Source organism: Girardinichthys multiradiatus, chromosome 2, assembly GCF_021462225.1.
Source record: "Girardinichthys multiradiatus isolate DD_20200921_A chromosome 2, DD_fGirMul_XY1, whole genome shotgun sequence".
NCBI classification, from domain to species: Eukaryota; Metazoa; Chordata; class Actinopteri; order Cyprinodontiformes; family Goodeidae; genus Girardinichthys; species Girardinichthys multiradiatus.
Genome location: NC_061795.1, coordinates 44,628,198 through 44,653,880, shown reverse-complemented (window position 1 = coordinate 44,653,880; position 25,683 = coordinate 44,628,198). Strand labels below are relative to the sequence as shown.

Sequence of the window (25,683 nt, the reverse complement as noted above, 5' to 3'; positions counted from 1 at the left end):
AGCCTGGTTCTGCTGGAGGTTTCTTCCTGTTAAAAGGGAGTTTTTCCTCTCCACTGTCGCTACATGCATGCTCAGTATGAGGGATTGCTGCAAAGTCAACGCCAGTGACTGTCCACTGTCTCTACATGCTCATCTGGGAGGAGGGAATGCTGCAAGTCACTGACTGGATGCAATCTGCTGGGTTTCCTTAGACAGAAAAACATTTTATCCACTTTGAATAAATAACTGAATCTGACTGCACTATTCAATGGTTAGGATTAATTGGAATGTATGTACCTGACTTTGTGAAGTGCCTTGAGACGACATGTGTTGTGAATTAGTGTTATATAAATAAACTGAATTGAATTGAATGTAGCAAATAAAAAATTGTAAAAGAACTTTAAATATGTTTAAAATTTTAGATTCCTGAAAGTAGCCGCCCTTTGCTGTGATGACTGAAATATTAACCTTTGACCGTCTCTCAATGAACCTCTGGGAAGTTCTTTCAAGACTTTTTGGAAAACCATTTCGGGTGACCACCTCATGGAGAGAATGCCAAGAAAGCAAAGCAGTAATCAAATCAATAGCAAAGGGTGGCTATTTGGAAGAATCTAAAATAAAAAAATTTTTAGAGTTATTTTACACCTTCTGTTTACTACATAATTCCATGTGTGTTCATTCACAGTTTTATCTCCTTTGCTGAAAATCTACAATATAAATATCATGAAAATAAAGAGACCCATTAAGTGAGAAAGTGTATCTAAAACTTTTGACTGGTAGTGTATATATATATATATATATATATATATATATATATATATACACTCAGCGGCCACTTTATTAGGTACACCTGTCCAACTAGTCGTTAACGCACATTTCCAATCAGCCAATCACATGGCAGCAACTCAATGCATTTAGGCATGTAGACATGGTCAAGACAATATGCTGCAGTTCAAACCGAGCATCAGAATGGGGAAGAAAGGTGATTTAAGTGGCTTTGAACATGGCATGGTTGTTAGTGCCAGAAAAAGATCCAGTGAGCGGCAGTTCTGTGGGCGCAAATCCCTTGTTGATGCCAGAGGTCAGAGGAGAATGGCCAGACTGGTTTGAGCTGATAGAAAGGCAACAGTAACTCTAATAACCACTCGTTACAACCAAGGCATGCAGAAGAGCATCTCTGAACGCACAATATGTCGAACCTTGAGGCAGATGGGCAACAGCAGCAGAAGACCACACCAGGTGCCACTCCTGTCAGCTAAGAACAGGAAACTGAGGCTACAATTCACACAGGCTCACCAAAATTGGACAATAGAAAATTGGAAAAACGTTGCCTGGTCTGATGACTCTCAATTTCTGCTGCGACATTCGGATGGTAGAGTCAGAATTTGGCGTCAACATGAAAGCATGGATCCATCCTGCCTTGTATCAACGATTCAGGCTGGCGGTGGTGGTGTAATGGTGTGGGGGATATTTTCTTGGCACACTTTGGGCCCTTTAGTACCAATTGAGCATCGTGTTAATGCCACAGCCTACCTGAGTATTGTTGCTGACCATGTCCATCCCTTTATGACCACAGTGTACCCATCTTCTGAAAGTTACTTCCAGCAGGATAACGCGCCATGTCCTACAGCACGAATCATCTCAGACTGGTTTCTAGAACATGACAATGAGTTCACTGGACTCAAATGGCCTCCACAGTCACCAGATCTCAATCCAATAGAGAACCTTTGGGATGTGGTGGAACGAGAGATTCGCATCATGGATGCAGCCGACAAATCTGCAGCATCTGTGTGATGCTATCATGTCAATATGGACCAAACTCTCTGAGGAATGTTTCCAGTACCTTGTTGTGTTAGGGTTTGCGAGATATAGGACCCCAGAATGCAGACGAGCAGGCAGCGTGATGGTAAGTGCAAAGGTTTAATAACAAAAAAACTCACTCACAGCAGGAGGCAGGAACAAAACAACAAATGGGCAGAAGAGACAGGCATGGCATGAGCAAAAAACAAGACATGATCTGTGAACAAGACATGATCAGAGAAAAATGTTTCCGCGATGACTAACTGAACAGGTGTGTATATATGGAGTGAAAACCAGGTGGAGCAAGGAGACATTAACTTGGAGCAGGTGAACCGAATAAACTTAATTAACAGAACAAAATGTGGCTGAAGCAAAACAGAGACTCTTGAACACAAACTAGAAAAACATGAAGCAAAAGCATAACCAGATCCGAAAACCAAACTAGACAAAACACGAACAAGACAACAAAACAAAAGCATGACCAGGAAAATAAACAGAAACATGATTCAAAACTTGAACTGTGAATAAGACCAACACAAATCCAGAAACCAAAAACCAAACAACCCCAAATCATAACATGTTGAATCTATGCCACAAAGGATTAAGGCAGTTCTGAAGGCAAAAGGGGGTCCAACACAGTACTAGCAAGGTGTACCTAATAAAGTGGCCGGTGAGTGTATATTTTATTTTAAAGTATTTTACAGTCTGTAAATAATATTTAAATTCCTCTGTACCATATTGTTTGTACATTTGTATCACTCTTTATTGATGGTTATTCATTACTGTTTCTATTATTTATTTATCTTTCCTACCTAATATTACCTCACTAGATGTGCACCTTTACCCTGTCCTGCTGCTGAAACTATTTAATTTCACCCTAGAGGAATGATAAAGTTTATTTTATATCCATAATAAAAATTGTATGATTGTTATAGAAGTTTATGTGCTCATTTACTCGACTGTTCAGGGGGTGGGTGGATCTCTGTGCGATCGAGCCGGTAGCGTTTTATCAATTCACTGTTTTTCATTGTTTGGAGAATATCTCTCCTTTTTTCTGTCTTTCCACCATCTTCTCTGCTTAAGGCACTCTTAAGCTCAATAAACGTCCTCCTCACTGCTCTTAACGTTTCCTCAAGTTAGGAACTCTCTTCAGGCCTAAGGTGCTTTGTGAATCACTTTTATCTTACCAAGGGAAAACTCTAAGAAAAATTTGAGAATTTGAGAAAATCTCAGAAGTTTCCTAAAATTACGTCACTAGGAGCTACTTTTAGTCTTAGGATTCTTTATAAACAAGAGCCCTGATCTTTAGCTTAGCAGGAGTTTAGCTTATTTTAGTTAATCTGATCTTAGTTTAACTTTGCATTGCTAATCTTATGTTTATTTTGGCTTTGCTCATCTTAGCTACATTTATCTTAAAAGGTTTGTATTCATTGTTATGCATTAAAGAAAAACACTAAGAGGGTACTGGTTTTTTTTCACATAGACTTCACATTTCTGTTTATTGTTTTTCTAAATTCTTTGCAAGTTATAATTTAATGCATGCAAGTAAGTTGGCTTAGTTAAAGCCGTATCAAATTGTTAAAAAGGTCAGATTGCTGAAAGCCTCAAAATTAATTACATGAATTATTTTGCAGAGTATTTTTCTTTACTCCAGCACAACAAAGATTTAAAGTAAGAATAACATTTGAATTGATTAAAATAAAATATTCTGTAGTTTCCCTTGTGGCTGAGGGAGTTACAGCTCAGGTAGGTGTTCCGGCCTCTGTTAATGTGTCACCTATTGCTGTGAATGGGAGGGCAGATGCTTAAGGGTTACAAATGTAGGTACAACAGATATCGCTTCTTCCAAAGTCTCAGTCCAGGCAGGCTGCCAGCATGGCGAAGGGTTTCTTCATCAGCAAAATTGTTGGAATTGTTGGCATCTTCGTAGGAGTGGCTGCGCTGTCCACCATCATCGCTCTGTCTGTCGTTTACGCACAGGAAAGATCCAAAAACAACCAGGTGCAACCAACTGATGGAGGAGAAACCACCACTAACCCCATCACTACCACACCTACCCCGCCGAACGATCCGTGGTACCAATATCGGTTGCCAAAAACTCTGGTACCAGACCACTACAATGTAACTCTATGGCCCCGACTGAAACCAGTTTCAACTGACTTTTACATCTTTAAAGGTAAGGTTGGATGGTGGAAGCCATCCGGAGACGGTTCCTTAATCCAGATCACAATTAAGGTCTAATTCTGTCTTTCCTCATTCATGAGAACTGAGCTGAGCACCAGAACTAAATCCAGCACCAGTGCTAAATCCGGTAGAAGAACTAAAACCAGCACAAAAACTGAAAACTTGCAAAAAATCAGTTGGATTATCCAGTTCAAGTGCATAGTTATAACTCAACAGAGTTTTATTCTGCTTCTTAAATCTCTAAAGGCTCGATCAGTGGGGACCATAAGTGCACAACTCTCTAACCTATATAATATAAACCTGTTTGGATGATCCACTCAATTTGAGACTCCTCATGCAGTACGAGGTTTAATTTAAAAGCTTCTGATGATTTTATTGTGTTTCAGGTGATTCAGTTGTGGAGTTTGAGTGTGTGGAAGAGACCGACCTCATTCTTATCCACTCTAACAAGCTGAACTACACAACGCTGTCAGATGGGGCGATCGCGAGACTCACAGCTGTCAACAGTGCCAGCGTGCCATCTATCAAGTCCTTCTGGCTGCAGACGGAGACCCAGTACCTGGTTCTGCAACTGGACGGTAAACTGGTGAAGGGCCAAAGGTACCACCTCTACACAGAGTTCACTGGAGAACTGGCGGATGATCTGGGAGGTTTCTACAGGAGTGTGTACCAAGAGAATGGAGTCGAGAAGTAAGTATATTCCCTGTTTGTGTTTCTTTAATTTAAAATATTGCCCTCCACCACCCTGAGCAGAAATGCAACTGTGACCACCAGGGGCCAGTAATTTATGCATCTATTAAATATTACTGCACAACAGTGTGGTTTTCTACTTAGTATTAGAAACTGCTTTTTCAAAATTAAAAATATAAAGTAAACAGTATAGGAAATCTTTGCCTCACTGCTAAAGAAATTAAAAATGTCAAACGTTTATTAACTAAAGTTTTCCTGGTTCTATTCTTCCAAACACCTAACAGATTTTATTAAAAGCTCTGCTTGTTTTAATGGTGGTTATCATTGATGTTTTGACTATTTATTATCTTTGGAGCCCTGAGAACTTTGCCCCTCAGTTATATTAGACGTATGTCGCGTGGGCAACATAACCCAGTGATGCATAAACAGCCATTTTTAAAGCCTCCACTTTGGCATTTAACTGTTGGTGACTGTTTTTTAACACGAGGAGGGACTGCATTGAGCTTCTAAAACTGCTCCTAAAAGAAAATAAATCTGAAGATGGATGGATGGATGGATGGATGGATGGATGGTTTGTTCTGCTCTGAGCTGACTCCCAGCTTCTCCTTTTCCTTCCAGGGTTATTGCGACCACCCAGATGCAGGCGACCGATGCCAGGAAGGCTTTCCCCTGCTTCGACGAGCCGGCGCTGAAAGCCTATTTCCACATCACTCTGCTCCATGAGTTGGGAACTGTGGCTCTGTCCAACGGCAAAGAAATAGGTCAGTTTGTAAGCTTTGACTGCTGGACATCTATCTGTTCTCAGGAGCTCAAGAAGGAACCTCTGGTCTACTCTGAATGCTACAGAACGTTGTAGGATAAAACTAAAAATTAGGAATATATTCTGAATTCAAGGGCTGTTGTATAAAGTTAAAACCAAAAAATGCGGCTCAGAATTTATGGTTCCTTTTCAAATACTATAATAAATTAGATAAAAATAGACTACTTTTTTGTTTTTGTTCAGAAACCACAACCATCAATAAAGAAGGTGAAGAGGTGCTAAAGACCGTTTTTGAGCGCACTGAAAGGATGTCCACCTACCTGCTGGCGTTCATCGTCAGTGACTACGATTATATTAACAGCACCATCGACGGAGTTAAGGTAATTCACCCAGCTCATGAAGTTCGTGGAAATCTCATTAAAGCTGCCAGATGTCAGGATCTATAACCTGTGTATTAATGGGTTTCTATTGTATTTAAATGTCCATTTCAGATTCGGATCTATGCCCGGAAGCCCGCCATAGCTGCTGGCGAAGGAAACTACGCCCTCAAAATAACCGGACCCATCCTTAAATTCTTTCAGGAGTACTACAACTCCACATACCCGCTGCCCAAATCTGGTTAGTCCATCATTCTGACACTGGCTCTCTAACATACACAAGGCATGAACCAATTGGTACCAGTTACTCAGAACATTAACTAATTACTGCTCTACATTTCTGTGCATCAAGACGTAAAACATATCTATTCAGAATTGAAACAAAATGCAGCTAATACTTGTTTCCTACTTTTTATTGAGCCATATTGTCCTTCTCTCCATTTGTTGGCCCAGTTTACGGAATGATTGTGAGATGTTTGAGTGTAAATCCTGCAGGAGATTCCTTCTTTGCTTACATATCTGTTTATAGCAGACATTTCTTTCCTTCCCACCCCCCTTATCCTCAGGGTAGCTGTCAGCTACTGTGAAAACAGAAATGTAGATATAAATCTGCTTGTAAAAGTATTCAAATCTAACCTGAGAGATCCGACTAGTACACAACAAAAATATTGTTTGATTCTGGTGCACATACATTTTCCTCACCTTCAGTTTAATCACAGACATATCGTGCTGGAGCATTATAAGGGAACATTCTGCTCACAACTCAGGTGTTCAGGTCTGGGATGGTAAAATGCCAAAGACTGGATCCCTGAAGTAAAATGAAAAAAAACTGGTGACTAACGCTGAAATTACCCAGTACAGACATATCGGCTCAGTGAGCTAAAAATATTGGTAATTGCTGCTGGTCTTTGCTCCATCTTTCTTAACATTGATAGAAATAACTTTTGCTTATAAAGATGCATCATATTACATAGAATATCTTCGAAAATTACATTTATTTCAGTTTTTCAATAAAAACAAACTAGACATATTTATCAAATTAGTTCATCGTGGCTTGATTAGAGCATATCATCCATCCATCCAGGTCGTCCAAAGTGTGGCTCTAGGGCCATTATTGGTCCTTTGAATGTGATAAAAAGAATGATTTGTGCCTCCTCCTAATGGTACATATTTGACCAGCCAGCACAGGCAGTTGATAAGCTGCAGCTAGCATTTCTGAGACCTGACCCATATCCCATTCTTCCAGGCGATTAGAATAATAGAGTATTTAAAAGGATTTTTACAACAGATATGGTATGGCCCACACCATTGGTTCTCTAACTTAGGTGAAGCCCCCTTTAGAAGACTACGATTTTCCAAGCCCTTTTTTCAGCCACCCACAGAGAAAGTAAATTTTGCATTTAGTTTGGAATTGAACGCCCCGTAGTGCGTAGAAACTCAGGTGGAGAGGCACAGAATCCATGTTGTTTGAAGTCTGCCGTGAAGTTTCCTCATTCAGTGATGATTTAGGAAGCCATGTCTTCTGTTGGTGTTGGTCCACTGAGTTTCATCAAAGTCAGCGCAGCCACCTACCAGGAAACCTTAGAGCATGTCATGCTTCCTTCGGTTGACAAACTTTAAGGAGATGTTACTTTAATATATTAAAATGAAAGCAAAAAAACATGGCTAATAAAAGAAATACTTCTAGTACCCAACACTCCCCATTTATTTAAATATAAATTGGACATTGAAAACATCAGCCTTCAAAAATGAGAAAAAGTGCCCAAAGTTACCATTCTTTAACTGTGGTCAGGGGCCACACAAAATTATTCCAAGGGCCTCAAATGGCCCCCGGGCCACACTTTGGATATGTCTGTTTTAAAGGGACGTTACCAGCAGAAAAAACGTTTGCTGAATCTTAGCCTCCTCACTGACTGTGCTGGTATTGGGTAACAATAGTGAAGTTACAGAGTCAAAAATTAACAGCGATATATTGGGTTATTCAGCCTGTCATAAGAGGAAAAAAGGAGGGTTCTGTTTTTAAAGTCATGTTCTCACCATGTCATTCATACATTCATAAATGTCACAGTCCCAAAAGAAATATTAGCAAGCTAAATGCTTAGGTCCAAACTAAATATTTAATTAGCAAGTTAAATGTTTAGTTTACAAACTAAATATTTATTTTGCCAACTAAATATTTAATTAGCAACTAAATATGTAGGTTGCTAATTAAATTGAAAGGTGACATTTATAAATGTTTGAATAACATGGTGAAAATATGACATTTTTTCTCTTTCTCTTAATAACCTGAAGTATTTTATTCACTTTTGAATGTGTAACTTTACAAACGGCCCCCCTATGCTGGTTAGTTCCTCTGTCTCAGTAAGGACTTATTTTGCGTTCAGAAGAATTAAAAAAGTTAATGAGATGGAAAACAATATGTTCTTCTAGATTAACCAACTAAACACACGTTTTCCTGCTCATGGGTGTAGTAGATGTCACATGGAGGGTAATAACTTATTTTTCAGTGATCATCAGTTCTGACAGTTTATTGCATCATGAGTGTTTTTACAAGAAAACCTCTGAATGATTTACCTTTATAGATGAAACAATGGAGACAGTGAAGCTGCTGGATCAGCTGGTTTGGGCACGGTAAAAAAATCTTCATCCCACATCTGTTCTCACTGTTTCAGTAAAACGTCAGGCTGGAAGTCAGAGTGAAGCTGTTATCTGTCGCCTGGGTATTATTCTGTTTTGCTGTGTCAAGATTTGAAGCAGTATCAGGAATTAAAAGATAAACTCTGAACCTTTGATTTACAGCCGTTCAGCCAGAGATTTAATTTTATGGCAGTCATCACGTGTGAGAACAATAATCATTTACTTGACCTCCTGTCGTCCCACAGGCTAGATTCAAGCCTCTAAATATAGAAACAACTTTTCCACCTGAGGGACCGTGCTAACAGAGAAATATCTGTAGTGATACTATTTCTCCTTTCACCTCTTTTTCAACTTTGTTCATTCTATCCAGCAAATGATACTAAACAATAGTCAATGCATTGAGCTGTTTGGCATTGACAGAGAGGATTCAACACGTTTTAGGGCACAAGACCCTTAGTACTTAACCCTGCTGCTCAATCCACGAATCACCTCCAAGGCTTCCCAGATCAGAAGAGAAAGATTGTCCCTCTAGTGAGTCTGATCAGGCTTTGCCAATTCCTTTCAATTTGCTCCAATATACTCCAATATTTCATTTGGGTCAAATATCCTAAGTGTTTTATCAAAGGGTTTCCCCGCAGGTCAGTCCTTGGGCTTTTCTTTTTGTAGATATTCACCATCTCCTATGATCTGTATATCTGATGATAAGGCTTACTGTTGCTAAGCAGATAGAAGTCGTTAGAAATATATGATAAGCAAATGTAATTGTAATGCATCTCATTTAAAGGAGCTCAGTTATATTTTGTTTTATTCATTTATTTATTTATTTTTGCTAAGCATGGACTTATTATGCTTTCTACATGGGTTGTACGCCTACTCCTTGGATATCTTACTGCCTCTGCTGGATCTGCCCTCTGTAGTTTGTGTAGCTCTACAGGTAACTGAAACCAGTAAAATCTTCTCTGTTCTGCAGATCAGATAGCCATCCCTGATTTTAATGCGGGAGCCATGGAGAACTGGGGTCTGATCACATACAGAGAGACGGCACTGCTGTATGACGAGAATTTCTCCTCCAACTCCAACAAGGAGAGGATTGCCACCATCATAGCTCATGAACTGGCCCACATGGTGAGCTCAGATGAGAATAAAAGAACAGGAACCTTAGTCGCTGACATGCAGAGAGTCATAAGGAAATTATGCTCCCAGGTTTAAATGGAACCAATGAAACAAAAATGGCGAGCTACTGATGGAAATAATATTTTCATGTTACATTTTGTGCTTTGATGCAGTGAGTTATATAAATGCTCTGTTTTAAATCTTTATTAGATTGTGGATTCTCCATGTCAGTCTTTAAATCCTGGCATTAGACTTATTGTTTTTTTATCTTAATTCCTGTGAGATATTTTGAGCTTAAATTTCATACATGACTCCATTTAGCACGATTTATCAACAGGTAACTCTTGTATTTTTAGTGTCCGGTGCCACTATATCTATTTTTAGGTCTTAAGTCAGAATAAAATCAAGATTTTAAGTTGTCCCTTTGTCATTAAGAAAATCTTGAAACATTTTCCTTTGCAGTCCAGCTTCTTATTCATAATTTAATTTAGTTTTTTAGATGTAACTTTATCATCTGTTGTCCCTGCAGTGGTTCGGCAACCTGGTCACTCTGCGCTGGTGGAATGACCTGTGGCTGAACGAAGGCTTTGCATCATATGTCGAGTACCTGGGAGCGGACACGGCTGAACCCACCTGGAATGTGGTATGGATTTTCTCTACGCTTCATTCTAATCATCGTTCCTGATGTTCAGTCAGGTTCTTAATGCGCCGTCTAATTGTTTCCTGGCAGAAAGATCTCATCGTCCTTAGTGATGTCCACAGAGTGTTTGCTGTCGATGCTCTGGCAACGTCTCATCCGCTGTCCTCCAATGAAGAAGACATCAAGAAACCAGCTCAGATCAGTGAGCTTTTCGATACCATCTCATACAGCAAGGTCAGGAATCACTCACAAGCATGCACAGGGGTTGCATTATTACAGCTCATTTGTACAAATTGTAAACAAAGAGATAAAAATACCTTACTTCGCATGTGGCACTTTGACTTTATTCTTCTTCTGCATTTCTAATATCTGAGGCAGGGTTTCTAACAACTATGCAATATATCTAAATGAACATTGTTCTCATCTTCAGGGGGCCTCTGTCCTCAGGATGCTGTCAGACTTCTTGACTGAAGAGATTTTCACCAAAGGACTCCAGGTGAGAACAAAAATATATCCAAATAAATGTTATTAACACAGTAGTTTTTAGATATGTTACAAATCCAATCGTACTCGTCGTCGTCGTCTTCCACTTCATCCGGAACCGGGTCACGGGGGGCAGCAGATTTAGCAGAGACACCCATCTGGGTGAGACACCCTCTCCCCAGACACCTCCTCCAGCTCCTCCGGGGTAACCCAAGGCATTCCCAGGGCAGCCAAGAGACATAGTCCCTCCAGCTTGTCCTGGGTCGTCCCTTGGGCCTCCTCCTGGTGGGACATGCCTGAAACACCTCCCGAGGAAGGCGTCCAGGAGGCATCCGGTATAGATGCTCAAACCACCTCAACTGGCTCCTCTCGATGTGGAGGAGCAGCGGCTCTACTCCGAGCTCCTCCCGGATGGCCGAGCTCCTCACCCTATCTCTAAGGGAGTGCCCGGCCACCCTACGGAGGAAGCTCATTTCAGCCGCTTGTATCCAGGATCTCGTTCTTTCGGTCATTACCCAAAGTTCATGGCCATAGATGAGGGTAGGAACGTAGACTGACCGGTAAATCGAGAGCTTCGCTTTTCGTCTCAGCTCTCTCTTCACCATAATGGACCGGCACAGCGTCCCCATTACTGCGGCAGCCGCACCGATCCATCTGTCAATCTCCCTCTCCATTCTCCCCTCACTCGTGAACAAGACCCCAAGATACTTGAACTCCTCCACTTGAGGCAGGAACTCCCCTCCAACCTGAAGAGAACCATTGCCTCGGACTTGGAGGAACTGATCTTCATCCCAGCCGCTTCACACTTGGCTGGGAACACTGGGGAGGTTCACAAATCATTTTAATAAAACCTGCAAAACTGTGATGCTGATCTGGTCATCTCATGCACCATATCTCCCTGTCCTGCAGAGCTACCTGAAGGAGTTTGCTTTTGGAAACACCGTCTACACAGACCTGTGGAAGCATCTGCAGATGGTATGTTGTTTTCACACATTTAGGTCATGTTTTTCTGAGGAAACTTCATCTTTCACTTCTGGTTCACTTCCCGATCTACAGCCAAAGCAGCTGCAGAGATTTTTTTTAATGAAGTGATTTAACTTTCTATGACTGTCAACACAACCAGGTGCTGCAACTTAACAGTACTGATTGACTGATCATCATCAGAGTGTGCACCTGCAGAAGTTTTGTCTGTTTGCTGCTTCTGCCAAGGTGAAAAGCCTTAATAAGGCCATTTCTGAAACATTTTAAATCCATTATTACATGAAAAAATATGTTTTACAAATAGAAAACAATTAAGATGGGCTGTTCAATGGCCAAGTTGGTAGCACTGTTGCCCTGCAGGAAGAAGGTCCTGGTGTTGACTCCTGGTCGGGGATCTTTCTGCATGAAATTTACATGTTCTCCCTGTGCATGCAGGTTCTTTCCAGGTACTCTGGTTTTGGAGTATTTACTGAGAGTTTGTAATACTGCAGGTGGTTCTAGAATTGGTGCACTTAGTTTTTCCAGTGACTATGTGTGTAGACTACTTACATACAGATAAAAACTACAATTTCAGATCTCTCTGCACCAAAGTTCTTCCAATGTTAATTTAATTTGCCTTAGAAAGCTTCTAAATGGAACATGTAGTTAGTTTTATGTTTGCTCGTGTTACACAGGCTGTGAACGCCAGTGCCGTCAACCTTCCTTCCAGTGTCAACGACATCATGAACACCTGGGTGCTGCAGATGGGCTTCCCTGTGGTCACCATAAATACCGCCTCTGGCCTTGTGTCCCAGAAGCACTTCCTCCTGGATCCAGACTCTGAAGTTACCACTCTATCTCCTTTTAAGTACGTAAAAACTGCTTCCTGACATGTTTTCCAGGAATCTGTGCGTTACCGTTAACTGTTTTTCCCAAATCATTTTAATAACATCAACAAATACAGCTTCTATTTTACTATCCATATAAAACAGGTCTAAAACTACTAACACAGCCTTTTTTGCTGCAGCTATGAGTGGATCGTTCCAATCAAATGGATGAAGACTGGAACCGTCCAGAAACCCACGTGGCTGTCAGCAAAATCAGGTATAAAAATATCACAGAGCCAAACAAATAGATGATTTCTGTTCTTACGGTAAATGGCTGCAGTGACAAATCAAACTAACCACTTAACAACTAAACTGTTTTTCTTCTTAATTATTTTAAGGATGGATAAAAGTTGTATTTTAAACATCTGCTATTAAGAATACTGTAATTAGACCAATTATGAGGCGAATATGATCAGCAACCAAAGTAGTTTTCTATAAATTTAATGATGTAGAAAAAAATGCTTGTTTCAGATTTGTATGTTTCTTGTGTTATAAAACCTGAGATAGACACACTATCAATCTTCCAGCAAACATTTTGAAAGGTTCGAGAGATGCGGGTGCAAATTCACATTTGGATTTGAATGGTACTGCATTAGGATATGAGCCATCTAATGGTGGGAAAATAATACTGCACCAGCTTTTATTATAAATGCCAAAAACTAACTGAACAGGTGACACCAGGTGGGCTTTAAATCAAATCTGCACATTTAACACTTCAGGTGGCAGAAAGTCGTCCTAAAACCTAGATCTTCAGCAAACTGACACACTGGAATGAAATTAAATCTAACTACCTGCTCTTCTGTAGAAACTATTAACGACATGAAGGTGACGGAGGCTTCTGACTGGGTGCTGGCCAACCTTGACGTGGTTGGTTACTACAGAGTCAACTATGATGATAGCAACTGGAACAAACTACTAAACGCTCTGACGACCAACCACGGGGTAGGAACTGTTTCCTAAAGCTTGGCAGTTTCATTCTGATTGGGTAAACTCTATCTAACATGATACTGTTTGTATTTAAGGCCATACCAGTGATCAACAGAGCTCAGCTGGTGGATGATGCCTTTAACCTAGCCAGGTAAGTCTGAGGCTGACTGCAAAAACAGGGATGAGGGATAAAATGACCAGAAGTCTTTTTCTGGAGTCTTTATCGAGGAGTCAAGTCTGTGTTGCATTCAGGAATAAGATCAATCAGGAGACAAAAGTTGACAGTTTCACTGTTAGAAAGAAAACCATTGCTTCGGATAGCAGACATTTGGAGAAAGAAAAACTTTTGATGTATCCATTTCTCTCTTGATTTAGCTAAAGAGTTCTATTCTGACACATTTTCTACTAGGTGGCACAGTTTCATGAGGTCTTATTGAAATATCTAGGACATGCCATGGTGAACAAACCAAAGAGATGCTTTGGTCTTACTCTTTAGAAGTTGGACCTACAGCTTTGAGCTTTTGTTAAAACACAAAATTAGAAACACATTTCTCCAAAATGATCTTTTATGCTCTCTAAGAGGGCATAAAATACCAAACCTAAGAGCTTAGACTAGCAAACACCAAGCTGATGGCTTTCCATAGAAGGAACTATAATCAATCGCACTCACTCTGTGTCCCAAAGAGCCAAGATCATCCCAACGGTGCAGGCACTCCAAACCACCATGTACCTGAAGAATGAGAGGGAATACATGCCATGGAAGTCTGCTCTGAACAACCTGGATTTCTTCTACCTGATGTTCGATCGCAGCGAGGTGTATGGACCCATGCAGGTGCTCCTCTTTCCTCCACAAAATCACAAAACTTTCTTCAACCTTTCTTTATTTTTATGTCTCGGGAACTTTGGCTCTGATGTTTGCAGGATTATCTGAAGAATCAGGTCGTCCCTCTGTTCGAGCACTACAAAAACATAACAGAAAACTGGAGCAAGGTACCATCGGGACACATGGACCAGTGAGTACAGATTATTGCATACAGTTTCAGTTAGAAGTTTCCAGCTCCTTGTCGACGAAATGAACATAATAAATCATTCTGGTTCTTTTTTTTTTTTTTTTTTTGACACTAGTGGCCTTTATTAGATATTTTCAAAAGTAGGCAAACAGGAAGTGAGGTGGAGAAGGGGGGAAGACATGTAGCACAGGCCTCCAGGGTCAGGACTCGAACCTGGGATGGTTGTCACACTGGAAACATGGTGGATTGATAAAGAAATTATGATTATACAACATAAAACTGCAACATAAAAAGGAGTTTTAGTACACAGGCTTACATCTATAACTTGTTTAGTGTCGCTGGTAGTTTCTCTTTGCACCACAAACATGTTAAATAGCGCAGAATGGACTGACCACCATTCCGGACAATGAGGAGGTCCAAGGAACACATCAAGATCTAATTTTAGAGTCTAAGTGTTTTCTAAACAGCTGTAGATTCTGAGATCATCAGTTCCAACAACCGTACAGATTTCCAAGTCATTCAGACGTGCCACACCCAGGTGGTTCCTGAACCGACCCAGGAACCAGCCAGGCTGAAGCCTGCCATGAACTGGAAACTCTGGGAACACCACTGTCTCTGTCTACAGTGAAGCCTGTTTAACAACACCATGGACTGAGTGTTCCATCCAAGAACGGAATCCGTGCTGGACTGAAACTTCCAGTTACCCATGTGAACAAGTTAATTGTCTTCCAGAAAAAAAATTGACTGCCTAACGAAACAACGATGAAGCCATTTGGCTAAAATGACAAGAAGTATGTTTGGAGGAGTCCCAGATGGGGCCTTCAAACCTAAGAACACTAACTGGATGCAATGATGAATGTGCACTTCCTCCAAATTCTTCAACTTAATATGAGATCAGCAGCTGCATGGTTGAAACTTGGTCGCAACTTGCGTGTCTCCGACCTCAATTCAATTCAAAGATACTTTATTGATCCCCGAGGGGAAATTAGAATTCCAGTACAACCCATCCAAACAGACATCATGACACAAGACAAAGGGGGGACGGGTCACCGAGGCTTTGCTGCCCGCTCACAGGTGCTGCCCTTGCTAGATGAAAAAAGTGGCCACATTAGGAAAGTAGAGGAAAAAAATCATATTTCACACTTTATCCTTAGCAGGATACAGTTTGAGATTGCAAAAAACCTCAGCACAAAGAAGCAACAAGTTGACAAAACAACATCATGCCGGGAACAGTGAAGGTGGTATGAGGGGTGCATATGTTTATCTTGAGCATGTGTGTGTGTGCAAGTAAGTCCATGAAGCACTGTCACAGAGGCCATTGTCCTTGATGGTATGTTGGAATGTACATCAACCGGCCACAAAGTTCTGAGCAGGTCCACAGATGTCCTCAGGGAAGTGAGGGAACAGAGTGTCATGTTTACATAACTTCCAGGAGAAGTTGAAGATAGTCATCCATCAAGACCGTGCAGGGGAGCCAGATTCAGAAAAACAATAATTATTTGGGTCAGGCCGACTCTTAATTTTCCATCAGCCTTGAGAGTCTCGCTGGTGCTTCTCAAAGGCGAATCCAAACAGCCAAATTTCTGGTCTTTCTGCCAGATCCAAGCAAACAACTTTCTCCAAGATTTATCCAACTTCACCCCTGAGTCCAGGAACCACAACCTGCCTGCGATCCTGTGTAAGGATCACATCCAGTCTGCGATTCAGCTCACGTAACATCTCAGTCTGAGTGCTGATCACCTTGAAGATCCCATCATACATGCCAGGCAGCCTCACAATTGCCAGAACAGCTGCTGACATTCTCAGAATTTCTCGATATGCCAGGTAACCGCTGACTCCAAAAAGCAGAAATCCTGATATCAAACATCCAATTATATACATATCTTCCACATCCTCGACTGACATTATCGACAGACACACAATCCTCCACTTCTGCCAGGAGTCCATCGTGTATCCAGAGAAAAACGTCCCGTCCAGACAGGTTGGGCTCTCCTTCACCATGTCTTCTCTTCGGGAAAATTTGATCAATTGCATTGAGAGACCAGCTGACCAAATCCATAACTCAGAATTTGGAAGATATGCAAAAAGAGGCTTCAAAAAGAAGACAAGACACAGAGCTGAAGCAGGGTAGATATTGGAGGGGTGCGGGAGACAGAGAAAAAGCGTCCTCCTCCACCGAGAGCAGAAAGAAAGAGCAGAAAGAAAGAGAAAGAGAGCAGATTTTCAACCCTTTTGAAAATGTACAGATTATGCTTAAAAGTCGGGGCGGTGCCAGGAACCCAACCATTTTGTTTTTAATAAATGTGCCAGGGCAGCTTTACTTTTCAAAAAGGATATCTGGAGATGGTATCCCAATTCCTTAAGTCTATTTAATCTGGGTTGCATCTGGCATCAAAGTAGATAGGTTGCATTGATTAAATAGGAACCTGTGTTTGGATGACCTTCAACATATCGGAGTATTTGTATTGGTGCGCAGGTTTGAATATACGTTTGTGTGTGTAGAGTAGGTTCGTGTGTGTGAATTTGTCACCTGGAGGTATGAACTTGTTAGAATGGTGAGAAGAGCAGAAACCTGACCACTTTAACTTGACTCTGCCAGTTTGGCTTAGACGGCTGGCCAAATATCCAACCAGAATGATGCCAGAAGCTTGTTCATGCCTAAAAATTCCTGAACGGCATTTAACTAAATATTATTGGAGGTTTCTATAAATATTTTGGCCAGTATGTATATTTTTGACCCTGTGGGATTAGGGAAGATCCATAAAGAACTAAAATTCATGCAGTTCTATGTTGTATAATCATGCTACACCTCCAATACGTCATTTAAGCTGCAGGACACATCCACAGTGAGTCCTGCAGATGTCATGTCTAAATTTTAGACGTTTAGCTTTTTTTTTTGTTGAACAATGGACACCGGCTCACACAGCAGTACTGACTGCGAGCTGCCAGCTGGTTTATAGCTGAAATCCTTCAGTTAGTCCTTTTACCTTGAAGGTTTCTCATTTTCAGATCTCCATTATGATAAGGTTGTAAAACCTGGATTTATCACAAACCCAGATTGTCTTATTAGCCAGTCCGTAACTTTTTAAGTTGTGTTTAAGAACCACTAAATAAAGTACGGATTTTTGAGGGTCACCACAAACTGAGAAACTGGTTCATGCTTAGTTTTAATTCCTGCTCTTCTGTAATCTTCCTGCAGGTATAATCAGGTGAATGCCATCAGCCTGGCCTGTAAGACTGGTCTGAAGGAATGTCAGGATCTGGTCCAAAAGTGGTTCCAAGAGTGGATGACCACTGACAAGAACCCGTGAGTGACAGAATATTAACTCAGAGCTTTAAAAGGCCGTGTATAGAGACTGCTCCGTCCATCATGGTGATGTTATCTCTCTCCAGGGTCCACCCCAACCTGCGCTCCACTGTGTACTGTAATGCCATCGCAGCAGGGGGCGCCGCAGAGTGGGAATTTGCCTGGAGGAAGTTCGAAAGCGCCACCATCGCTATAGAAGCTGATAAACTGCGTGCTGCGCTGGCCTGTGCCTCACAGCCATGGCTGCTGAACAGGTTGGCTCTTCATCACCCTCTTTAACACTGACCACATGAAAGCAATCAGCATCTAATGCTGGTTTTATCTGCTCAGGTATCTGGAGTACACTCTGGATCCAAAAAAGATCCGGAAGCAGGACGGCACCTCCACCATCATCTCCATCGCCCAGAACGTGGTCGGTCAGCCTCTGGCGTGGGACTTCATCAGGACTAACTGGGATTACATCTTCACTCAGTGAGTTGGACACTGAACTCAACTTAAGCTTAGCTGCTGTGAAGTTCACATACAGAAATATATGACCTGTTGGGTAACATCTGCAAACTGAAAAATCATAAACTCTGTCTTCCTGATGGGAGATAGCCATTTTTATTAGGCTGTTTACCATCACTGAGAGGTTTTCATTGATCATTCTGCTCAGATGGGTCCTCTGCTGATCTTTAATCCTCATAAATCCATTTGCAGTCTGTTGTTTCCCCTGATTTGTTACTACATCATAAAAGCTTGAGCATTAACAGCAGACAGAATTAAGAGAGATTTATTGTATAATATAATTGTCAAACTTATTGACTAATCTTAGAGGGATTTTAAAATGGCTGAACCCAAGAGAGTAGATGTTGGAGGAATGTGAAAGAAGTTGAAATATTTTTCAGAATTTCCTTCTGTTTTCTTACAGCTTTTTGCTTCTGTTTGCTCGTTTTTTTATGGCTCTTATGTCCGGTGTTTCTTCTCACAGGTACGGTGGTGGATCGTTCTCCTTCGCCAACCTCATCAATGGAGTCACAAAACGCTTCTCCACAGAGTTTGAACTTCAGCAGGTTAGAGATCATTTCAAAATGACTAACATCTAAAAGGTGTCCTCCCTTCATGTTGACATGTTGAATTTAGGGCCATGTTGTAATTTATGTGATTTCTGCTACCTGTGTGACCCCTTCTCTTTTTCAATGGTTATAATCAGTCTGATAGAGAGAGGTATCCCAATCCTTGTGGTTTTTAGTATAACAATGGCCACCAGTGGGCTGTAGATGGACAAACTTTATCAGTTTATTATTTTACTTGGTACCCCTACACATAGATCTGTAAGACGGAGCGCTACAGGAGATCCTTCCTGCCCACAGCCATCAGCATCTGCTCTTTGAAGAAACCTACATAATGAGCTACAACAACATTTAATTTTCCTTTGGGATTAATAAAGTATTTTTGAATTGAATTTGACTAGCTCATTCTAAAATGGCCAAACTCTAACACTCAGTTTATTCTAACCTCCCAAACAACACTGCACCATTCCAAACCCGTTGTGAAAGTCCTTGAGACGACATGTGTTGTGAATTGACGCTATATAAATAAAACTGAATTGAATGTCTTCTGCAGTGACGCAGCAGTTTGGCTGTTCATGCTCCTTACAGAGCGACATCTCATTGATACCTAAGGAATTTGATCATAAAGTTCTGCAGATAAAGAACCCGAGATTGAATGATGAAAGCAGTTCGACGTTGTGCGGGGAGAAAAGCTAAGATATGAGATAAAAACTGGTTCTGTAATCAAGGCAGCAGTAATGTTAATGTCTTTCTGTGTCACAAACCATGCTCCCACTGGACACCTTCTCAACACACAATTGATTTTACATGGAAATGCATGTATGAAAATAAGTTTAAAAACTGAGGTTTTGGGGCACAACGAGGTCCTGTACAAGGATCCATCCACTCAGATGCGGATAGCACACAATTTATGCTCATATGCTGCCAGCAGACTCCGGCTCTCTAGTAAAACTGTCCGTGTCACTGCCGATGCAAACACATGTGGCTGTTAGAAAACATTTACCCTGATAAAGTCTGTAAAGCCATAAAATCTCAGACAGTATGAACCTTTAGCTGCTCTGGTCATGGCTGCTGAAAGGAAGCAGGAGGCATGAATGCTGGGCTTTAGTGTGCTTGTGTGTGCATTTGTCTGTTAAATAACTTAAAAATACTGCTTGAAAAGCATAACCAGGTCAGACCTGATGATTACGTTCTGCTTTGTTTCAGCTGAGGCAGTTCAAGGAGGATAACGCCGATGTAGGTTTCGGGTCCGGGACTCTGGCAGTGGATCAGTCTATCGAAAGAACCCAAGCCAACATGAAATGGATCGTGGAGAACAGAAAAAATGTTCTGGACTGGTTCACTAATCCAGCTAAACATGTGACATAAACATGAAATCTTCTTAGTCCTATTTATTTAATTAGAAATGCCTTCTTCATTATGCCTTCCTCATTTCTGGAGCAGAACCTTTTCTATGGTCCAATGATTTTTTTTTTTTTTTTACACACTACAGTAGTTTTGAGTGTTCTGCAGCTCTAATGTTTCCCACTGAAACATAGTTGTTTAATTTGGTTCAAGTTGAGATTAAAAATATCATTTTGGTTAAACTGAGAAGTACCTATGAAACATTAAAAACGTGACTCCTAAAGTTGGACAAGGAATCAGTTAACAGTTGCTTTTGGTCCTTCCACTTTTACCAAATGTTATAAAACTATTTCTAAATTTGGTATTAGGAGAGTGAGGCTTTGTACATTTTCATAAACACTAATGAATTTTCTTGTGTATTTTTAGAGGAATAAATGTTATGAAGGGGATAAACTTCTAATCAACATAATCTCAAAAGCTTCACTGTTTCAGAAATACATTTTTAAACAGATTTATGGTATCGGTAGATTATTATTAAATGCAGGTTTTGTATTTATTAGGTTTGTTTTGGTAATGACAGCTGTCTTTAAACATCACACCAGCCTGAACCAGCAGTTGTTCCTATTCTGTTGCTGCCTGTATAGAATCCAATTAAAATATCTAAGTCGCTGTTGTGCTTTATGTGTGTTCTTTTATTTTTTCTACATCACATTTAATCCCATTAAAATTAAGTGAGTAACCCCATTTTACACTTTGGTTTAATTTTCCCATCTAAAAATTGCCTTGCTGGAGCTAAAACCCTATTTTCTGTATGTAAAACTATGATCTTTGAGATTTTCCAGGATTCAGCAAACGAAATGGGGACAAATCATGTCTTTGTGACAGATTAAAGATCCAAATTAAAACTGGTTCTTAGCTGATTCATATGTTGACAAAAGACTGGTTCATCCCTTGAGTTTAGGAAGCTTTTTCTACCTGAATGAGTTGTCAGAGTTGAGTAGCTTCACAAACACAACCATTCCTTTTCAAATAGACTCATTTAAACATATTGGAAAGTGCAGCATAAATCCAAAGAAACTCTGAACATTCTTTCTGGCTTCATTCTACAAAATAATGTTTTTTTCCTTTGTAAAGGTTAATCCTTTTATTCTGAAATCTGTTTTAGTTTAATCTTCCTAGCTTTTAAAAATTATTCAGTACATATTTATTTCTTTGTGGCTCTAGACACATTTTATTGTGTAGAAGCAGGAGCAAAAGTTGCACCTTGAATTGAAAAGGTTGCTGACCCCTGGTCTAAGCAAACATGAATGTTCTAATTTGATTACATAAACTTATATTTGGCCTTCACCTACATTAACTAAATCTGTTAATGTAACTTCTTAAAACAGATCGGGTCTAAATAAATTACTTCTATAATAAGACAATGAAGGAGACTTGACTGACATTGGATCTAAATCTTTGTTTTACTTTAAATTGAAGCTGCACATTGAATCCCACTATTGCAATAACAAAAGACATCTTTGATGCAATATTTATTTGGATAATATATTTAACGTGCCATACATGGAGACTCTGAATAACAATAACCTATTGGGCCTGTGGACTGGGCTTTTACTGGCCCTGATTTCACAGCTAAAGTTCAAATTAGAGTGTGTAACAGTCAAAAATTGTCAGCAACACTGATTTTGATCCATTATTGTTGTACAAAAGTCACTACAAATATTTTTTTCAATTTGTTTTATAAAAGTTGGTAGATTAAAAAAACTTGAAATATATTTTTGCCTTGTGAAAAAATTTGTAAAACATGACAATTTGAAGGGATCAACACTAGGTATAGCCACTTTTCCACTGACAGCCCCAAGATTTGTTTTACACGGGTAATAGGAATCCCAGGGAATTGTGTACATTGTTTTTCCATTGCCCAGAATGGCCACAGACCATTTATTTAAATTTTTTAATTCAGCTTAATGAGGTATGGGGAAGTTGTGAAGAAATACACCTTCAGTCCAGCAGAGGGTACCACTTCTTTAAAAAACATTCTTAGCTAAGAAATTAGTTTTTGTCTCAACTGATAAATAATAGATGATGAGCAGCTTTTGAGTTATACAGTTGATTGATTTCTTCCATTATTCCTTAAGTTGCACTGGATCAATAAGCAGGAAAAGTTTAAATTATTTAACATTTAATTTTTTACCAACCTGCATCTGGCCAGAGTTGTTGCTTTACAACTGCATGATTCATTTACAATAACTGCTAAACACTGATTAACACACTTATTTTTATTTTACAATCATCAGGCATCTACAGCTCAAACAGAAAAATGTTTTTAGTAAGAATTTTATTTAATAAAAAAAATCAGTCCAGAAGTACAGGGAATTGATACCTTGACTGTATAATAGGCACATATTTAATAAAGTAGAAGATGTGTAGACATTAGACGATGGCAGGACACGAGGGTGAAGAGGATCACTGGGAGCTTTTGGGAAACTGCATCCAAACCCGGAACTGTTGTCTCTCCTCCTGCAGAGACGTCTGCATAAAACTATGAAAAATATTAAAGAGTTCACACTCTACTAAGTTAGGTTTACATACAAAGACAATCTTAGCGAAATGTGTATTTTTTACGTATAAGGAAAATCTTCACTAAACTTGTACTTGTTTGATCATCAGTGCTAATTTAAAGTCTGTATGTTGATCACCGCCCTCACAGCAACAGGTGGTGCAATGGCCCCGCTGCACACAACCCTTAACAATACCGGGGAAATGCGGAAAGACCCACACAAGACCAGTACTATTTACCCTGTAGAGTAAAATTACCGGGGGTAAATTTGTATTTAAACGCCTTGGGCTTTTCAAAAGATTGAACCTGTCTACAAAAAATGGAAAAGGGGCCACTGAAAGTAAAATTAAACAGAAAACAAATTGCTATGGCAGTGTATTCACACACTGTAATAGCTGCCCAGACATACATATATTATTTAACTTCACTAGGTTATCAACATTATGTAATTAAGACTTGTATTCATTAAGTGACAATTACTTGCATTGCAATATTATTGTGAGAGTGAAGAGCAGCTCATTCAACACAGACTTTGAGACTTTCCATTTATAAGTTTGGAACCCCGTCGGAGAATGCGTGCAGAACGCCGATGTTCTCTACGTGCCTTGTCCCGCAACTTGCCAGTAGCGTTGCTAAGCAACACACAGCTTATCAGGTATGAATACCTTACAGCACACACCTTTCCTACCGGCTATGGTTGCTTTTTATGTTCAAAGAGATGTATGCTTTTTGTAGTTGGTTCGGATCGGGGCCGGTTCATATTCAGACCATAAGCGAACCGCACCAGAGTCCGTTTGGAAGCGGACCGAGACCAACTCAAAAAGTGGGTCTCGGTCCGGTTATTTGTGTTATGATTTGTGGGTGTTTTTGGGTTTTGTTGGTCTTATTTCACAGTTGGAGTTTTGAATCATGTTTCTGTTTATTTTTCTGGTCATGTTTTAGTCTTGTTCATGTTTTGTCAAGTTTGGTTTTTGGATCTGGTTATGCTTTAGTTTCATGTTTTTTTTTAGTTTTGTTTCTATTAGTTTTCATCCTTGGATGTTCGTTCTGCTCAAGCCATGTTTTCACCTGCTCCAAGCTAATCTGTCTCCTTGCTCCACCTGGTTCACACTCCATATACAGGTCCTTCTCAAAATATTAGCATATTGTGATAAAGTTCATTATTTTCCATAATGTCATGATGAAAATTTAACATTCATATATTTTAGATTCATTGCACACTAACTGAAATATTTCAGGTCTTTTATTGTCTTAATGCAGATGATTTTGGCATACAGCTCATGAAAACCCAAAATTCCTATCTCACAAAATTAGCATATTTCATCCGACCAATAAAAGAAAAGTGTTTTTAATACAAAAAACGTCAACCTTCAAATAATCATGTACAGTTATGCATTCAATACTTGGTCGGGAATCCTTTTGCAGAAATGACTGCTTCAATGCGGCGTGGCATGGAGGCAATCAGCCTGTGGCACTGCTGAGGTCTTATGGAGGCCCAGGATGCTTCGATAGCGGCCTGTAGCTCATCCAGAGTGTTGGGTCTTGAGTCTCTCAATGTTCTCTTCACAATATCCCACAGATTCTCTATGGGGTTCAGGTCAGGGGAGTTGGCAGGCCAATTGAGCACAGTGATACCATGGTCAGTAAACCATTTACCAGTGGTTTTGGCACTGTGAGCAGGTGCCAGGTCGTGCTGAAAAATGAAATCTTCATCTCCATAAAGCTTTTCAGCAGATGGAAGCATGAAGTGCTCCAAAATCTCCTGATAGCTAGCTGCATTGACCCTGCCCTTGATAAAACACAGTGGACCAACACCAGCAGCTGACACGGCACCCCAGACCATCACTGACTGTGGGTACTTGACACTGGACTTCTGGCATTTTGGCATTTCCTTCTCCCCAGTCTTCCTCCAGACTCTGGCACCTTGATTTCCGAATGACATGCAGAATTTGCTTTCATCCGAAAAAAGTACTTTGGACCACTGAGCAACAGTCCAGTGCTGCTTCTCTGTAGCCCAGGTCAGGCACTTCTGCCGCTGTTTCTGGTTCAAAAGTGGCTTGACCTGGGGAATGCGGCACCTGTAGCCCATTTCCTGCACACGCCTGTGCACGGTGGCTCTGGATGTTTCTACTCCAGACTCAGTCCACTGCTTCCGCAGGTCCCCCAAGGTCTGGAATCGGCCCTTCTCCACAATTTTCCTCAGGGTCCGGTCACCTCTTCTCGTTGTGCAGCGTTTTCTGCCACACTTTTTCCTTCCCACAGACTTCCCACTGAGGTGCCTTGATACAGCACTCTGGGAACAGCCTATTCGTTCAGAAATTTCTTTCTGTGTCTTACCCTCTTGCTTGAGGGTGTCAATAGTGGCCTTCTGGACAGCAGTCAGGTCGGCAGTCTTACCCATGATTGGGGTTTTGAGTGATGAACCAGGCTGGGAGTTTTAAAGGCCTCAGGAATCTTTTGCAGGTGTTTAGAGTTAACTCGTTGATTCAGATGATTAGGTTCATAGCTCGTTTAGAGACCCTTTTAATGATATGCTAATTTTGTGAGATAGGAATTTTGGGTTTTCATGAGCTGTATGCCAAAATCATCCGTATTAAGACAATAAAAGACCTGAAATATTTCAGTTAGTGTGCAATGAATCTAAAATATATGAATGTTAAATTTTCATCATGACATTATGGAAAATAATGAACTTTATCACAATATGCTAATATTTTGAGAAGGACCTGTAGTCTGAAAGCCAGGTAGAGAGTCCCTGCTTTTCTGTTAAAGGTATCTTACTCCAAGAATCATTATATGGTGAAATGTCAAGAGCTCTATAGATGTAACAAACTATTCAAGAAACTTTGTGACATTAAATTGCCAAATACATAGCATAATATATAAAGATTTAAATGTAAGGGAGTTTCAGCGTGAACACACCAGGATCAGAAAGTTAATGGTTTAAATGTCTCATCAAGGCTGGAAGGCCTT

The 25,683-nt window shown here is 40.3% G+C and overlaps 1 protein-coding gene across 1 annotated transcript; it reads left to right on the top strand.

Annotated features, from left to right (window-relative positions):
* The first annotated feature begins 3,617 nt into the window (after nucleotides 1–3,617).
* On the top strand, nucleotides 3,618–20,819 carry LOC124855136 (aminopeptidase N-like). The gene is made up of 21 exons (XM_047344718.1): nucleotides 3,618–3,955; nucleotides 4,350–4,653; nucleotides 5,272–5,414; nucleotides 5,657–5,793; nucleotides 5,905–6,031; nucleotides 9,398–9,552; nucleotides 10,070–10,183; nucleotides 10,271–10,414; nucleotides 10,611–10,676; nucleotides 11,573–11,638; nucleotides 12,319–12,491; nucleotides 12,651–12,727; nucleotides 13,316–13,452; nucleotides 13,533–13,588; nucleotides 14,122–14,269; nucleotides 14,359–14,450; nucleotides 17,647–17,754; nucleotides 17,841–18,008; nucleotides 18,085–18,225; nucleotides 18,725–18,806; nucleotides 20,013–20,819. Exons 1-21 carry the CDS (start codon nucleotides 3,655–3,657, stop codon nucleotides 20,172–20,174), a joined length of 2,901 nt encoding a protein of 966 aa, XP_047200674.1. The 5' UTR covers nucleotides 3,618–3,654; the 3' UTR covers nucleotides 20,175–20,819.
* Nucleotides 20,820–25,683: the final 4,864 nt, after the last annotated feature.

Excerpts from the sequence above, each read along its gene's own strand:
- LOC124855136 (XM_047344718.1), top strand. The coding sequence starts at position 3,655 with ATGGCGAAGGGTTTCTTCATCAGCAAAATTGTTGGAATTGTTGGCATC. Across the intron at positions 9,553-10,069 it reads CTCATGAACTGGCCCACATG|TGGTTCGGCAACCTGGTCAC; the intron begins GTGAGCTCAGAT and ends TTGTCCCTGCAG. Across the intron at positions 17,755-17,840 it reads ATGACCACTGACAAGAACCC|GGTCCACCCCAACCTGCGCT; the intron begins GTGAGTGACAGA and ends ATCTCTCTCCAG.